Source organism: Anabrus simplex, chromosome 1, assembly GCF_040414725.1.
Source record: "Anabrus simplex isolate iqAnaSimp1 chromosome 1, ASM4041472v1, whole genome shotgun sequence".
In the NCBI taxonomy this organism is placed as follows: domain Eukaryota; kingdom Metazoa; phylum Arthropoda; class Insecta; order Orthoptera; family Tettigoniidae; genus Anabrus; species Anabrus simplex.
The window spans coordinates 499,511,884-499,530,701 of NC_090265.1; the positions used below are offsets into that span (position 1 = coordinate 499,511,884).

The 18,818-nt window shown below is 41.8% G+C and overlaps 1 protein-coding gene across 1 annotated transcript in view; it reads left to right on the forward strand.

Annotated features, from left to right (window-relative positions):
- Positions 1 to 18,818, forward strand: part of Syt14 (Synaptotagmin 14) — a 181,830-nt gene that overhangs the window by 14,083 nt on the left and 148,929 nt on the right. Inside the window, exon 2 of the mRNA XM_068227659.1 lies at positions 7,364 to 7,468. Coding sequence (XP_068083760.1) covers positions 7,364 to 7,468 — 105 coding nt within the window. The remainder of the gene's footprint in view (positions 1 to 7,363; positions 7,469 to 18,818) is intronic.

Here is an 18,818-nt window from a genome sequence, read left to right on the forward strand (position 1 = left end):
CGAGAATCTAACCCGGGGCCTGCGGGCGAGAGGCAGGCATGCTACCCCTACACCACAACTATTTAAGAAAAGACTAGATAAAAAACGTATAGGGAATCTGCCACCTGGACGACTGCCCTAAATGCAGATCAGTGGTGATTGATTGATTGATTGATTGATTGATTGATTGATTGATTGATTGATTGATTGATTGATTGATTGATTGATTGATTGATTGATTGATTGATTGATTGATTGATTGATTGATTGATTGATTGATTGATTGATTAAAGGGCTCTCCAAAAATGTCAACCCCACCTGAGTGGAATAAAACAGGAGGAGGAGGAGGAGGAGGAGGAGGAGAAGGCATCAGACAGACTTCCCATATTCCTAGTACGGAGATCTGTTGATCTCAACTTTCCAAAGTCGGAAATACAGTTTTATGGGTCCAAAATTGCATTTTAATATATTTTTTTGCTTGTTGAATATATTTTTCTCTTTTAAAACTAAGGAGGCTGCATGGCACAGAGTGCCTTATATTGAATAGAAACAGGGGAGCTGCAAGAACTTCAGAAGAAGAAAAAAGGGGAGACCCTGAGGAAAATTTTAGGACAACAGAAAACTTTCAACTCCTCCTCCGACTGAAGAAATTTCTGCAGCACAACGTTTTGACAGCGATGATTCGCTTCAGATGGCTGTTACATCGTGCTTCGGATCTTTGACGGCAGACTGGTATGGCAAAGGCATTAAAAGTTGACACCACGCTACCAACAAGAGCTTAAAAAAAGATGGTGCATACTGTATGTACCGAAGTATGTACCGGTAATGTATCACTGGATCCACAGAAATAAATATGATATCTTCTGATGTTCTTGTTCCTTTTTACCGTCCATCGGAACTTACTTCTTGGATAATATTATCTGCGCACTTTTTAGTGATAGATTTTTGTACTCGTTGGAGAAGTAAGAAGGGTTCCGTTAATACTGCCAACGGAATGGAAATGAAATCTGAATTGAATCGATAATATGATCGATCGATATGAATTTTATAAACCTTTATTATTTTAAGCAAACAACTGTGTCACACACACAATATATAATACTATATAACATTTCCCATTGCGAAACGTGTTCCTAGCATGAATTCTATGGTTTGGCTTTGCTGTGTAAACAACAACAGTACGAGTACTTAAAGTGTACGCCAGATGTCGCGCAGCGATGATAAGCGATGATAAGCGATTCTTAGTTTGTGTTTCAAAGGTTGCCAATACGAATCTCGAAGATAACCGAAGTCGACCACTTCAGCACTAGGGTGTAAATCTATCACTAAAAAGTGCGCAGATAATACTAATAATGATGTTATTTGCTTTACGTCCCACTATCTAATTTTACGGTTTCGGAGACGCCGAGGTGCCGAAATATAGTCCCTCGGGAGTTCTTTAACGTGCCAAGAAGTCTACCACACGAACCTGAGTTTCAAATACCCTCGGACTGAGCCAGGATCGAACCTGCCAAGTTGGGATCAGGAGGCCAGCGCCTCAACCGTCTGAGCTACTCAGGCCAGCTATAATGTTAGAGGTTAACATTATAAATTATGCGACTTGACAACAACTGTTCAGATTATCTGATAGACTGTACACTCAGCTGTTGAGAGGATGTTAACCCCTTCAATGAAGAAGCAATATTTATTTATTTATTTATTTATTTATTTATTTATGAATTGAAGGTGAGGAGTGCCGATGACAAAGGGCACCGTGCCATATCCCCGCTAATAATGACAGGTATGTACAGCGTGAGAGCGACAGAGTGAAAGTTATCGATTGAACTGGCTGGTAAGCAAAACGAAAAGCGCACAGTTCCCTTTGTGACTGATAAAATATTATTTCCTTTGAGGTCCGTTGATAGATCGGTTTGATGTAACTTTCCATTTGACTCAGTTGTAGACCAACCTTTCCGTCTGAAGTTAACTGTGCAAGTATACATTTACTTCAGTCTGTCTGTCTGTCAAAGCCACGTAGTTGAAAGGACTTTTATCTTACTTTTTGAATCACCTTCGAACATACCTGTAATATTACTCATCATCTTGTATTCCGTCTTCAGGATCTTCCCTATACCACTCGGCATTACTTCTAGATCTTTTGCAAAGTCGGGTAATAAGGACAATATGAAAAACTATATCAATGCATATAATCGTTTATAGTTATTGTTGTAAAAACGACAGTAACTAATCTTATTCCTGTTTCCTCAATTAATACTTTTTTTTTTTTGCTAGTTGCTTTAGGCCTACGTCGCACCGACACAGATAGGTCTTACGGCGACGATGGGATAGGAAAGGCCTAGTAATTGGAAGGAAGCGGCCGTGGCCTTAATTAATGTACCGCCCCGGCATTTGCCTGGTGTGAAAATAGGAAACCGCGGAAAATCATCTTCAGGGCTGCCAACAGTGGGGTTCGAACCCACTACCTCTCGATTACTGGATACTGGCCGCACTTAAGTGGTGGTATTTGAAGGTGCTCAAATACATCAGTCTCGCGTCGGTAGATTTACTGGCAAGTTAAGGTACTCCTGCGGGACAAACTTCCGGCATCTCGGAGTCTCCGAAAACCGTGAAAATAGTTGATGGGATGTAAAACCAATAGCATTAAACATATTATAATCTGAAAACAAGAGGGCGTGATAGCCTAGTGGCAAACTCACTGACTTATCACCAATCCTCCGTGGTTCGAATCCCTGAAGTTTTTAAATGAAAGGTCATATCCCTGTGCTTCGGATTTCACACAAAATCGGAGGTCTCGTGGTTATGATCATGATTTCAACAGCCATGTAAAATTACAAGCTTGATTTGCTTTTAATCCGAAAATAGAGATTAATGGCTGTATTTTTGTATAATAATAATAATAATAATAATAATAATAATAATAATAATATTGGCTTTACGTTCCAGTGACTACTTTTACGGTTTTCGGAGATGCTAAGGTGCTCGAATTTAGCCAGTAAATCTACCGACACGAGGCTGACGTCGAAAAAAGGAATTATGGAGTTGCGTTGGTGATACTGCTACGGCAGATCAGTCGTCGTTTAGTAGAGTGATGTGTTGATAGTGTGTTGTTGTTATAATTACATCTCGATGGCGGGTCTTTCGTAAACTACTGTGTATTTTGTATACGATTAGTTCAGTGAGCGAGTTACATGTACAGACAGACAGCTGATGATGTAGCTCGGTCTACCGCACTGATACTGCTTCGTAGACTGTAAATTATTCTGTATATATTTTGAGTGCGATCTTATTGAATTTGTGTTGAGTATATGTAACTGTAGTCAGTGATAACAGTGGAGTTTTTATTATTTTTACTATATCCCTGCGCCTATGTCAATTCTAAGTAATAAATTATTTGATTAGTGTACGCTGGAGTTACGATTTTAAGGAAGGTTTATACATTAATTATGAGATATTTTCGTTAATGATAATCCTATCCATACAGTACATAACAAAAGCAATGGAAGAATATCTGGTATTTTACGCCCTATAATATATTTGATAGGATAAGTGATGTCAGAGATAAAGATTGTTAGAATATCATTATTTTTATGCAGGATCTTTATAGCATACTATATTTACCAAATAAATACTTTTATTGAATCAGTTAAGAGGAAGACATTCTAAGAGAGAACAATTGCTGTGTTCTGAACGTCGGACTGAGTAGAAGGATGCTGCTGAGGAATGCACTGCGAAAAACATTGGGGGACAACAGGCCTGCGTCTTCTCAGTCTTCCCCTTCTTCTATGTTAACTATCTTTGGCGTCTGTTTGTGAGGCTTAAATCTGCTAGAAGAATCTGCACCTAAAACATGTTGAGCGTTCACTGTTACAGATAGAATAGAATAATTGAACTGATTCGAATTATTTATCTATGTGAATATTATCACATGTCTTCATCAATTATATTCTTATCCATATGACACATAAAAATTGGTATAAGAATATCAGAGGCCAGTATGGACACCTTTCTCCTCAAAGAACGATTGACTTACACAGTTTTTACTTCCACCACTTTTGATCCCTAACAGAAAGTACAAATGTATGACTCCGGAAAATGCTACTTATTGACACAATCATAAATATACATGGATATATCAGCTGAGTAATGCGCACGTTCACCTCCTAAATTACGCTTACGGACCTGTCGTTGAAAACTTCTCACGAATATTAAGATCATTTATTTAAGAAAAAGTAAGTACTGTATATTCTCGAATGAAGTTCTTATCAAGATTCAAGATTCAAGATACCCGTCTCCCTTTATCTCAAAATCATAGATTAGGGAGAGGGTATTATTTATTGTAATCGTTCCATAATTTCATAATTTGTGATACATGCCGTATACAAAATTAGAAGGAGTAACTTAAATAACTATTGTGAATATTAAATGTTCGTATAAGACAGGTGCATAGAAATTGAACAGAGAAAGAATACTATAAACTGAATGTTGGACTTGCATTCATATATAGTATTATGGCAGAAAGAAACACCAAAACATCTATTTATAGTGATATCTTTTCAGATTATGGAGTTCTTATCGTCAGCTTTAGAAACTCTACAGCTGCTTTCCGGATTCTTTGGCTTCTTTGCTTTTTCTTAGCAAAGAAATTATTGAACATTATTTACAAAGATACGCCTGCAGATGCATTAAAAGAATACCTGTTCCTTATAATTTTAGGAGAAAATTTCACATCAAAGGTCAAAATCCTATGGTGGATTGTACAAAGAATATACGCCTTATTTCTAAATCAGTTTTCAGCTAAAAAGAAACCCATGATATTCGTCAGAATGGTTTGAAGTCCCCCTCTCTCCTAAAATTTTCCCCATAAAACAGGGTCCGCTATTCTGTTGCATTTTCGCCACTTGGCCCTATCTAGGACGCCTTGAGGTTTGAGGTCCACTGCACGCATGTCCTCCACGATCCCGTCCTTCGGTAATCTCACTCGTGGTCGCCGCCCTCTTGCGTCAAGCTGGAGGGCCGTTTTTATAATGGAATTATCGTTGCTTCACATGATATGGCCATGCCAATGGAATCGAGCTTCCCTCATTTTCTCTACGAATGGGGCCGCAACAAGTCTACATCGTAGACTTTCATTTCTAACATGGGCCCAGTATTAGTCCCAGTGACCATCGCAACATTCTCGTCGCCATAGCATGGAGGATCTGCCCATGTTTCCTCGTCTAATCTATAGAGAGCAACGGGTATTATCACTGTCTTGCAAATTTTAGTCTTCGGGTGTTGGGGTATGTTTTTATAGGAGAGGGCACCAGTTATCTGTCTCCTCTTAGACCATGCTGCGCTGAAAGATATTCAAGTGTCAGAGATAGCATCTTTACCTGATGTGACTAGAAATACCAGATATTTAAAATAGGTGCGTTTGGGTTTGACCATCGATGGTTATATACGAGTATGTCTATTATTATTAGTACAAGTGGAAAAAATTAAATTAACCTGATAACCTGACAAGAAATGTGAAGCAACGTTCGTTCCAAAACCTACCGTGGAACTTTTGGTGATATGACCGATGTGCTTCGAGAAGATCGCCTGCAAAAATGTAGCTATCAGTTTCCACTGCAAGGCCCCGAAATGGACCCCTGAATAGGGAAGTGATATCAGTCACTAAAGGTTGAAGTGTACAGGCCTCAGCAGAGGAGCGGCAAGCAGAAGACACTGAGCTAACGTCCACATTGCTCGCCAGTGAGGCAGGGATGTCCAGCTGCACAGCGTTACCGTATGACCACGGGGAACTCCACCTTCAAAATTTCTGGGCTTTGGAATGGAATCAGGGAGCTATTTTTGCATGAAGTCTTCGCGTAATACATCACTCATGTCTCCAAAATGTCAAGGTAGGTTTCGGCATGAAGGTGTGACACTTCCCTTGTGAGTAATGGCATCGTGTCAATTTGAACAAATGAGAGCAGAATGCCACATAAGCTGTTTTAACGATTTAAATTGAAAATGAGACAAAATGCTGCACGCTCAACCATTGCATATTTTTATTCTGGAAACCAATGATCATGCTTTTCCTTGTCATGTTTTTTTCTTTATTTTATCTTATGTTTTCATTTCCTTTCTTGTTTCTAATTGTTCTATTATTATTTTAGGGCCTGCCTGGCCGAGGCGGTAAAAGCGTGCTCGGTTCGCCCGGAAGGATGTGGGTTCGAATCCCCGTCAGGAAGTCGTAAAATTTAAGAAATGAGATTTCCACTTCCGGAGGTTGCATATGGCCCTGAGGTTCACTACACTAAAACTGAGTACCAGGTTAATTCCTGGGGGCAAAAGTGGCCGGGCGTAGAGCTAACGACTCTACCCCATCACGTGCCGAGGTTAACAATCGTGGAAGCCTTTACCTTCCACTCCTCCAAGGGCCTTCATGGTCTGTACGGAGGTGACTTTGCTTTGCTTTTTGCTATTATTATTATTTTGATTTGTCATGTCTTGTTTTGATTTGTTATTGTTTTTCCCTGTTTAATTCTTTATTTTGTCTTACTAGGTTTTGCTTTGTTTGCTTTGTCTTGTCACTGATATACATATATTTCTCCTGTCTCATTATTTATAAATATTGTCAGTCGGTAGGGAGTAAATGTTCTGTACGCTGAAGACGAGTTTCATGGTTTCAATCCCATTTTATAAACCCTGGGTGTAGTACGGATATGAGATTTCCCTGCTTTCAGTCAAGAACTGGACGATATTTTGTGCAAAGGTCCTCATTCTAGGTGCACAGAATATTTACCCCACATCTTGACGGACATCTAACTCACTCCACACAAGGCACACTCATTAAAGTTGTCTACAACTGCTGTTCAGCCAAGATATTTTTATTTTCTATATCCCGTTCGACGCAATTCTCTTCGCGAGAGGTTGCTGCAGCATGCACAGGAAGAGCCCTAATTGCACTCAGCGTCCTCTTCTGTGTGTTTGCTAAAAGCCAGGAAGTGCTTTCTCAGACTTCGTAATCGAATCACAGACTGGTGTATCGGAACACACAGCCTTGTTATATAACACGAGCGCTCCAGTCCACGAACCTCGACTTACGTATTATAAAAACAGTATTCAACTCGTCAAGAACATGTTTCCAACATTATATTGTTCTCAATAAATGAAATGTTACATACAATTTGAAGATGGTACCGGTATCAAAAAAAATTGATTTTCACAGTTTCGAATCAAAATTGGCAAAAATTGATACACGTAAAGGGAAAAAAATACGCAAATAATCAAAGAATGAGTTCATAAGTATACGCCACGTTATGAAATTGAAAACTCTAAGTAAACCAGTCGAGATAAAATTAGCAGTTCTATGAACGTCTCGCAGCTGTTATAATTTATTAAAATCTTTGTTACATAGGTACCATCCAGAACTATACTGCAGTTACTTTAGCTGCTCTGCCTATACTCGTCATGGGCTGCCTAACCAAGGTGTTAAAGTCATGCTCGGTTCACAAAGAAGGATGTGAGTTCGATTCTCAGTCAGGAAGTCAAAAAATGTAGAAATATTTCCACTGCTGGAGTGGTATATAGCCCTAAGGTTCACTCGGACACATCAAATATTAGTACCCAAAATGGCGGCCGGTTGTAGAGCTAATCACTCTGCTCCACTTAGTTTCGAGGTTACGGTTTACCTTTCCCTCCTCTAGGGGCTCTTAGTGGCCTGTACGGAGATGCTTTGCTCCCTTATCTGTACCCATCACCCCCTATCATTTTATCACTTTTTAGACCGATTTAAAATGTACTTAGAATCTATATTGATAGTCTAGTATTCTTAAGAAACATCTCATAACGGGATTTATAAGCTGCAAATTTCGAGAATCTAATCCCAGACTTGCTATCCTGGGAGAATGTCTGCTGTGTTCTTATACCTCACTGTAGTAAAATATCACGTTAGTAATAGGCACTATATATTCTCAAGGCACAGGGATGTTATCCCTTTCCTTCAAGTAATTACAGGTACAAACTCGTTTGCAGAACATAGGCCGTCAGAAAACTCTCACACAGTCAAGTACAGTGGGACTGAGCAATCATGTTTTCAACAAGCTAATGAATGTAAAGTCACATTTGAATTTCATCATGCAGGGCCCCGTGATAAATACGAATATACGAAGATACAGAATGTTTTCACTATCAACAGACATATTTTGCCGGACTTAAAAATCCTGGCGAATATGCGATGGTTACGGTTACCTTATACGGTATTAGTCCGCAGAGGAAGAAATATACGGGTATCAGATCAAGAGATCTGGGCGGCCACATGTTTTGGAGATAATGATGTCCTGATAGAAGTAAATAATTTCTGATAGGAGACGTAACCAACCACATGATTTCCAAACCTAGTGACAATTTCGAAGTATCGGTCGATATCCCCTGGAAAGAATGTTGGCACAATGATACGGCAAGGGGACACAGATTTCGATACAAACCTTTTCACTGCATTCAGTGCCTCATCATGTATGGTGTGGAGATTTAAGTCGACACACATCCATTACCCTTGTGAGTTTAGATAACCGGTTAAAATGCTAAATACCGGGCGAGTTGGCCGTGCGGTTAGGAGCGCGCAGCTGTGAGCTCGCATCCGGGAGATAGTGGGTTCGAACCCCACTGTCGGCAGCTCTGAAGATGGTTTTCCGTGGTTTCCCATTTTCACACCAGGCAAATGCTGGGGCTGTACCTTAATTAAGGCCACGGCCACTTCCTTCCCATTCCTACGCCTTTCCTGTCCCATCGTCGCCATAAAACCTATCTGTGTCGGTGCGACGTTAAGCAACTAGAAAAAAAATGCTCAATGAATATTATATTTTATTTATATATAGTGATGATGCTCTGCGTGACAATATTAAAAACGATCCCGCCTTGTATATTATCGATAACTCTTCCACAGTTACAATATCTGCTCTACCTGGCCACGGATTTTGAACAAGTTGTTAGACAAATGTAAAATGTACCTATGTTTGTAGTCGAGTATCTTCAGCATCATCTCACAATTGGACTGTTGAGATACAGTAAACTCTTGTTTGTCGAACTAAAGGAGAAGGGTGGGGAGAGAATATTCATACCATTGGCAATACACACCAGTATCTCTCATATACCTCGTATTTAACATAATGCCATACGGATTAATCTTCGTCGGCTTGACTACCGCATGATGGGTTGAAATAGATTATATTGTCTCTTAAATCAGATTGTCGTAAGGATAGCAATAAATTGCGGCTTCACATTCTGCACAATTTTGCCATGTTATTCATTACCTCGATGTGTCCGACACTGTGCAGACCAATAAATTAATTTCCGCCCTCTCCAACACTTCCGTTATGTTCGAAATGTAAGCTCTAACTGTCACGTATTCTCCTGCTAAAGTCAAGCCAAATGGCATGGAATGACCAGCTGGTGAAGACATGTTATTCCAAGTAATGGATATCGACTATCTCGTTATGAAAAACATTTCCGTTCATTTTTTGACGTTGATTTCATATTTTACATATTTAATCACTTTGGTGAATAATATATATTTGATCTCTCGATTGGTTTCGAATCCCTATCGTCGGCTGTCCTGAGAATGGTTTTCTTGGTTTCCCGTTTTCGCCTCCAGGAAAATGCCGGGATTGTTCCTATTCATAGGCCGCAGCCGAATTCTTCCCCCTCCTTGCCCAATTCCATTCACCATCATTCATTTCATCTTCATTAGCTCCTCAACTAAGGTTGACGACAGGAAGTGCATCTGTTCGTAAAAAACATGCCATATAATTTCATCCCCAACCCGTATCACGCAACGGAACTAAGGAGTGAGATAAACAGCGAGTTTCTCTGATCGGTTGGCCGGCAGGCGCGCCCAGCTTATCTGCCTCCCTTTGACTCATCACTGCCCGCTCCGCGACATAGTAACAAGGATAGAACTTTGCTCACTTTATCCGTGCATGGCATGAGTTAACAATTAACATTAAGAAAATAAGAATAAAGCATTGAGAAAATAGGCTCGTACCTTATGGCAGGAGTTGCTGGAAATTTTCTCCCCGTGCATCCACACATTTCTGGCAGAGTCTTAGGGAACTCCGATTCACACGCATAAGCTCGTCTTCCGTAATTGAGGCTATTTCTCTCCGGGTATGTTCTTTCCCGCCAAGCTGAGCTCTTCGAAGCTCCGGCTTCTTGTCCAAGTCATCTTATGGATTTTGCAGGCATATGTTATAATCTTTCTGCGATTTCATTTATCTTTTCCTCGTTAAGTACTCGTTTTTAACACTTCGCTTCTTATCGAGTAAAGAACCAGTTCCTCCCAATTTGTTTACGAGTTTCCGCACGGTCTCTTTTATGTGGAGGGCGTACACCTGGAAATTGTGTTACAAATCACCTAACGACTTCCCTGCAAGACTGTGTTTTCACATAATTATCTTACATAAATACCCTTTCCTCTACCGTGTACACATGTGGAGGCATTGTGAGAATTATACCTCAAAGTAACACTTCACAACTCGAGAACAGTTGGAGTTACAGATCAACACTTAATACACATTCTTAGCACGGACCTGAACTGCGAAGTGCGGGCATTTCCGTTCTGTCGCTGCGCTGTGTAACGGGAAGTGATGAGTCAAAGGGAGGCAGATAAGCTGGGCGTGCCTGCCGGCCAACCGATGAGAGAAACTCACTGTATATCGTCGTTGCCGGGACAAAACCTCCTATGTGAAAATATTTTTGGAGAGATACTGTCCCGCAGCACATGCATTATGAAGAGCGAGAATACCTTGAAAATATTCACACAATATTGCACCTTAGAGGACAGAACCTTACCGGCCAAAGTTCTAAGCTAAAATATTTCACATAGGAGGTTTTGTCCCGGCAGCGACGATATGTATTTTGTCTCTGGTGAATCTGCCTGCATGTAAGACGTATCTAATTGTATCACAATCTACTAATAATAATTTTACGGCATTAGCTGCCGTGAGTATGCAATTTTGTCTGGCGCCATCGAGGTTTCCTGTGTGTCAATTTCGACGTTCCGTTTTACTCTTCCAGATAGCAGGGAAACGGATCGCTGTTGGGCGATCTATGACTGAGTTTCAAGTTTGTCTCATAAATATCAAATTTACCACTAGAGATTTTACATGCCAACATCAAGCGACGTGTAGTGGCGAATGCATTTCTTCGCGCGCTTCAACACTCCAACTGTCTCTGCTGGGTCTGAACCCGTAATTTTGAGATATGGAGACCGACACTCTATCAAAATAAAATAAATTCGTGACACATACAGCCCATTAAAGGCGTTGGTCTTTCTAGACGACTGCTTCCCAGTCAGAAGGTCTGGAGATAATGGAGATCCCCGTGGTCAGCATGACGGTACCCTCAACCGTATTGGTTGGCCGTCTTGACTACACCTGTTGCCTTTGGTATCAAGTGATCTCACCAGGCTGCGTTAACCTCGTTCCAGCCTTTGGTTCACAATTAAAATCCTTGAACTGGCCGAAAATCGATCCAGAGACCTCAGGGTAAAAGACAGCCACTATAACCCTACAACACGGGTACAGTAAATTGGCATTGAATAATATTTAAAATGTGGGAGACTCCAGTAGACTTTCGCAAACGTTAACGAAACATATTCCACAGATTTATCTTTGTTTTGTTGGTTAAGTCAAACGACGTCAGTACATCGCGATTAATAAATTGGCGTAATACTTCAACGCATTGGTGAATAAATATAGTTCGTCGCCGAGAAAGTCATGGGTTAAAGTTCCTGATAAATCAAAGGTATTCAGCCTAATACGTTTGGAAAACCTCTTCCTCGTAACATATTTCAACTTCTAAATCAGTTTAAGTCGAACGCTTCTCTGTTAGCAGTGAGTGGTGACCTACTTCTGTCAGCTGTTTTGTTGAGAGAAGAAACTCCAAGAAGGCAGAAGTCATACGTCATAATCCAGCTCCTTTAATGATGTGAGAACTGTACCTGACATCACCGCATCGCTACCCAATATGTGCAGGACAGTTTCTTGACGGAGCTAGCGTAGTGAGACACATTGCTCTGGAAGACGCTTATCATCCGAGCACTACAATTGTACTTTATTTTCCCGCCAGGTTGTCCCATGACGAATTTAAAGCTTCCATAACCAGGAACACTCACTCTGGAGAAGAACGAGAACAGAAATGCTGCTGTATTAAAATTCAGTTTTCATAGTTGTCCAATTCATTTCCAGAAAAAATGCCGGGATATATCTTGAACTTGACGTGGGTACAACGATGTAGTTAATTAAAAACCACTACTATCGGTGACTACTCATATATTTCTATTTTTACTTAACACACATACAACACGTAGAAGGAAGGTTTTCGATACAATAGTTTACAAATGAATGAGCACGGTAGCTCTAAAGGCACATTATTTAAAAGAGCATATTTGCTCCACGCATTTACATCGTATAATAACTTTGAGCTTCAAACATTAATACAATCCAGCCTCTTCGAGGCACCAATTTCTTATCCGAATTTACACTAGGTAACTTCAAAAACTGTGTTTACTGTCACTTCAGCTCGACAGTCTATTACACACCCGTCTATAAATAATGAGAATTTAACAGGAGCAATGAGTGCCCATTCTAAATGGCCTAGAAGTACAGAAGAAAATATTTAGGACGATCGGCCATAAACAAAATGCTAGGAGACGAAACACTAGCACTCCTTGTGAAATACACTTAAAATCCTATGTGGGCTTATGGCCTGAAGTTATAGAGGCTAAGCCTACACTACAGAGGGGTGACTAGATGGCGACATATTAAATACCAAAATAGTTTAGAACAATTTCGAGTTTTATAAAATCATAGTCACCCCCATACTAAGTTGAGTGGGAATTAATAGAGGGTGAACACTCTTAATTCCTTAAGTTACATATTTCCCAGCAGGGATTGAACAAAGTCTTCAGACTTGCCTGAAAATTTACATTTAAAACGTGATATTAACCTTCCCCTCAAGCTAACTATCTGGACCTATCACAGGTTAAAAGATGTCCTGCCATTATCTTAAGTTGTTGGGCCTTCCGACGACGGCAAAGCTGCCCCCGCCTCCAGTTACGCCGTACACACACTTAGACCGGAGCAACGAAGATGACAGTATAGCCCCAAAGCGCCCGACTTTTACAGTAACTCAGAGAGGAAAGTTCCAGAACTCTCTTGAGCTAGGCAGAATGCCTGTACACATCCCCAATTTCAAAAATATATACAGACATTTCTGACTGGTCCGTAACATGAGGAAAAGGAAGCTGTAGTAGTGCTGACAACTTCAGCACATGAAGAAACAATTTATAAACACTTAAGTTTTACCGAATTAGACAATAGCAAATTCCCTAGAAAAAAATAGTAGTCCACCCTCCCGCCAGAGGGGGCACATGAGCCGATAGTAGAAACATCTGAAGATTAAAGGTCCAAGTATCTTCAGAGACATAATTTATGATTCACACCCCAGATGGCCTTCTAGAAGGTGCGCAGTTCAGTTGGACGGAGAAGGTGTACCTCCGGTACAATTATTATTATTATTATTATTATTATTATTATTATTATTATTATTATTATTATTATTATTATTATTATTATTATTATTATTATTATTATTATTGTGTGAATGAATTTTAATTATAGTCCGGCTCCTTGGCTGAATAGTAAGTTTACTGGCCTTCGGTTCAAAACGTCCCGTGTTTGATTCCGGGCCACGTCGGGGATTTTAACTGCGTGTTGTTACTTCGTCAATAGCTCGGGGACTGGGTGTTTTTGTTCGTATTAATACACATCTCCATTACATACAACACATCACATTGACAACCACCCGGCAATCATGCAGTAATAAATACATTACATCTCTTCTCATTAGGTTGGTGTCAGGATGGTCATCCAGCCGTAAAATTGGGCCTAATTCAGATAAAATGTGAACTGCAAGATGTTGGAGGAAAAACCGGGAAGAATAATAATAAGAAGGAGGAGGAGCATGAATTGTAAATGTTATGGACTTGCAACATTTCAATTATATCTGTACTAACATATAAAAACAGACTGTGAGTTTGTGTCTACGTAACGGGTAGACTCAGAAACTACTAGACCGATTTTCAAACTACTTCCGCCATTTGAAAGATATCACCATTTCGGAAAACATAGGCTATGTATCATACCGGAATCTCAAATGGTAGCCGTGAGAACCGTGATTTGGACTCTTCGGAAGATTAGCATAGGCTAATACAGGCAAAATATCGAATTTGTCGTACAATGATGAGACAAAGCTCATTTTAAGCCTCTAGACGCGATGTTTGTGAGGTAGATATTAGATTCGTTTGTTCATCGGCTTATACCGCCCGCCGTACCATGCTTCACACAGTATGCATGCGTAATGTGTATGACTATTTCGTAGGTGCATCACACCACTGCAGTTGTACACATTTCACTGCAGCTTCAGCACGTATGCATGCTTAATGTGAAGGAGGCAATACTAAGTACGTCACTGTATTGCATATTCAGGTGGTATGCATGTATAAATTGTATGGAGACGTTCTACGTACATAGCAGCGAACGTATTCACACTGGAAGTCGTTCATCATTAAATATAAGGGGTGATCAAAAAGTTTCCGTACAGTCGTGAATCGGGAAGCTAATCAGGCAAAATCGCCTTGAGCTTTGAGGCACTCATCCCACCGATGCACCAGGTTGAAGATCCCCGTGAGGTAAAACACTGTGCCCTGCTGCGTGATGAAGTCCGTAAACACCTGCTGCAGCGTCGACCCTTCAAGGCCTTTTTGAAGGGGTCAGGAGGCGTGGTGATCGCAAGGGGAGATGTCAGGACCATAGGCCACATCCACTTCCCACTTGTTGTTGTCCGTAATGGATGAGGCTGGCCTCCAAGATCGACTGCCGTCTTGTGTCGAAATGCGACCCATACCGAACTTGGTGCATCATTCTACAACGGTGGTTTTCGACAGACATACAGACATACAGAGTCTTTATTCTCCGATGGATGTCCATCGATGTTTGTCCTTCGGCTACCAAGAGCTGAGTAATAGCACGTTGGTCCTGTTTGGACGCATTTGGTAATAACGTCGCCATAGTTCACGCACGCACCTCGGCACGACACGACCGCAATACTAATCCCTTTGCTTTTTCTTCGGAGAGGGGGGGGGGGCGGAGGGGCGAAGCCCGCTCCCCTCGCGTGACCAACAACATGCTATTATTTCTAAGAAGAAAGAGATAGCAGGGATGAGTGGGAAGTGATACAAGGAGTAGCTGCCGGTTTCCGAGTGAACTCGCTACCACGGCAAGCTTGTTTGTACGTTAGACGCATTAACAGGCAGGGTTTGTTTTGGTAAGGTGGTATTTGCCTAAATGTCAGCACTTATATACTCGCATCGGAGTCGCGTTACGTTGCACGTCCGCTGCAGCAACGCCTTCAAACGGAAACTTTTTGATCACACCTTGTAATACCTGAGCTACAAACGTCTATTTTCAACTTAATTTTTTAAATAGGGCGTTATTTTGACGTCATTTGTATTTGAGGCCCTACCTATAACCAATAGAAAAGCATTTTTCTTATCTCTCAAATACTCTGTATATTTTAAATTTACATGTACACATTTATTATTAAAATAAACGTATTCTACGGATGAAGTTTTCGTGAAAACTGTTTTTAAATATTCTCAGGGTTTTCAGTGATATGTCACAATTGGATTTACGTCGCACCGACACGGATAGGTCTTATGGCGATGGTAGGATAGGACAGGGCTAGGAATGGGAAGGAAGCGACCGTAGCCTTAATAACAGACAAATGCAAACGTTGTGAAAATGGGAAACCACGGAAAATCACCTTCAGGGCTGCCACCAGTGGGGTTCGAACGCACTATCTCCCGAATCCAAGCTGACACCTACGTGGCCCAAACCGCGGATCCACTCGCTCGGTACATTGTTATATATGTTTCAGTCTCTTTTTCACAAACAAACAAACAAACAAACAAACAAACAAACAAACAAACAAACAAACACAAACAAACAAACTCAAACACACACTAACCACAAAATAAAGATGTACAGAACAAAGACTACACAAACCTTTTCGAAGAATTATCCGCTTCGACTACCACCTCTTCTGGACAGAACAATCAAGTAACGATTCTTGAGGGTTTATTGTTCCCTTTCGTGTTACATTGAAGCAAGAGAGAGAAAAGTGCTCATTAATCGTATAGCGTGCGTTACCGTGGTAACGGCGCATTGCAGGCGGGTTAGTGGCCTCTGGTTGCCGAGTAACCAACTTTGCTGTAGCTTCCACGCGCCCTGGACCATCACGTTGACAGGGGAATTGCCGTCATTTACTGCTGAAATATTACTCGGCCAGTGTGACGACATTCGTTCTAACTAGATGAGTCTCTCCTAGGACTTCCAAGAATGCAAAATGGTGATGGGACTTTCAGAAACAGAGAGGACTGAACTAGTTTCAGCGAGGTTATTCCAGTCACACGGAAAATGGAGCGTTTGTTTTAAATAGATTACCTTGGAATAAAGGTATCTTACTTACCAGGGACGTTGCAGTGATAGAACATTGTTTTCTTAATTTACGATTTTCTTTACGTCGCATCGACACAGGTAGGTCTTATGGCGACGGAGGGATAGGACAGGGCTAGGAATGGAAAGGACCGTGGCCTTAATTAAGGTACAGCCAAACGGAAATGGTGTGAAAACGGGAAACCACGGAAAATCATCTTCAGGGCTGCCGCCAGTGGTGTTCGAACCCGCTATCTCCCAAATGCAATCTGATAGCTACGTGATCCCAACCACACAGCCACTTGCTCGGTTTGGCCCTGTTTTACGGTCTGATGCCCTTCCTGACACCAACCCTATGTCGAGGGATGTTATCACTATTGCGTGGTTTCTGTGGTGGTTGGTAGTGTGGTGTGTTGTGTTGCCTAAATATCACGAGGAGTGTTGGAGCAAATAAAAACACCCAATCCGCGAGCCAGAACAATTAATCGTACGCGATTAAAATCCCCAAAGCGGCCGGGAATCGAAACCGAGGCCCTCTGAACCGAAGGTCTCAACGCTGATCATTCAGAACGTATACGGTTGGCAATGGACACTGTCCATAAATTGGTATCGAATGAAGTAGACTGATCGAAAATGGATAGCAATATTATTTCACTGTCTACGTATAATGTATAGTGTAGTAATGAAGCAATGCAATAATAGACTAGTTTCTTCTTCTTCTTCTTCTTCTTCTTATCTGTTTTTCCCTCGGACTCAGCGAAGGATCCCACCTCTACCGCCTCAAGGGCAGTGTCCTGGAGCTTCAGACTTTGGGCCGGGGGATACAACAGGGGAGAATGACCAGTACCTCGCCCAGGCGGCCTCACCTGCTATACTGAACAGGGGCCTTGTGGAGGGATGGGAGGATTGGATGGGGCAGGCAAGGGAGGGGGAAGGAAGCGGCTGTGGCCTTAGGTAAGGTACCATCCCGGCATTTTCCTGGAGGAGAAGGGGGAAACCACGGGAAACCACTTCCAGGATGACTGAGGTGGGAATCGAACCCACCTCTACTCAGTTGACCTCCCGAGGCTCAGTGGACCCCGTTCCAGCCCTCGTACCACTTTGCAAATTTCGTGGCAGAGCCGGGAATCGAACCCGGACCTCCGGGGGTGGCAGCTAATCACGCTAACCACTACACCACACAGGCGAACTTAGTTTCTTTCTTTCTTTCTTTCTTTCTTTCTTTTATTTATTTATTTATTTATTTATTTATATCGTATCGTATTGTATCGTAATCTGTTTACCCTCCGGGGTCGGGTTTTTTCCCTCGGTCTCGGCGAGGGATCCCACGCTACCGCCTCAAGGGCAGTACACTGGAGCTTCAGACTCTGAGTCGGGGTATACAACAGGGGAGGATGACCAGTAGCTCGCCCTGACGGCCTCACCTGCTATGCTGAACAGGGGCCTTGTGAGGGGGGATGGGAAGATTGGAAGGGATAAACAAGGAAGTGGGAAGGAAGCAGCTGTGGCCGTAAGTTAGGTAACATCCCGGCATTTGCCTGGAGGAGAAGTGGGAAACCACGGAAAACAACTTCCAGGATGGCTGAGGTGGTAATCGAACACACCTTTTCTCAGTTGAACTCCCGAGGCTGAGTGGACCCCGTTCCAGCCCTCGTACCACTTTTCAAATTTCGTGGCAGAGCCGGGATTCAAACCCGGGCCTCCGGGGGTTTCCTACTTCTCCTCCAGGCAAATGCCGGGATGGTACCTAACATAAGGCCACGGCCGCTTCCTTCCCTCTTCCTTGTCCATCCCTTCCAATCTTCCTATCCCCCCACAAGGCTCCTGTTCAGCATAGCAGGTGAGGCCACCTGGGCGAGTTACTGGCCATTCCCCCAGTTGTATCCCCCGACCCAATGTCTCACGCTCCAGGACAATACCCTTGAGGCGGCAGAGGTGGGATCCCTCGCTGAGTCCGAGGGAGAAACCAACCCTGGAGGGTAAAGAGATTAAGAATAAGAATAATATTATCGAAACATTTGTTTGTGCACTTATTTGCATGTTGCCACATTTTATATTCATTACCAAATAGAAACATTCATTATCACTGTGAAAATTATCATTCATTTTAAGTCATAACCGTATAGCCCCTATACTCTTTACCCACCGTAGATGGAGTTTGAAGCTTTGTAGTAGTTAACGGCTGGTCTGCTGTTTTCTTCTTCTCCACTAAGAAAATAGCATAGTTCTCCTACTCGCATCCATTTTCCTAGTCTGTACGTCAGAATAATATACGTGTAATTCAGCAGACCCTTCCAATATCGTGCTGCAGCCCAGCCG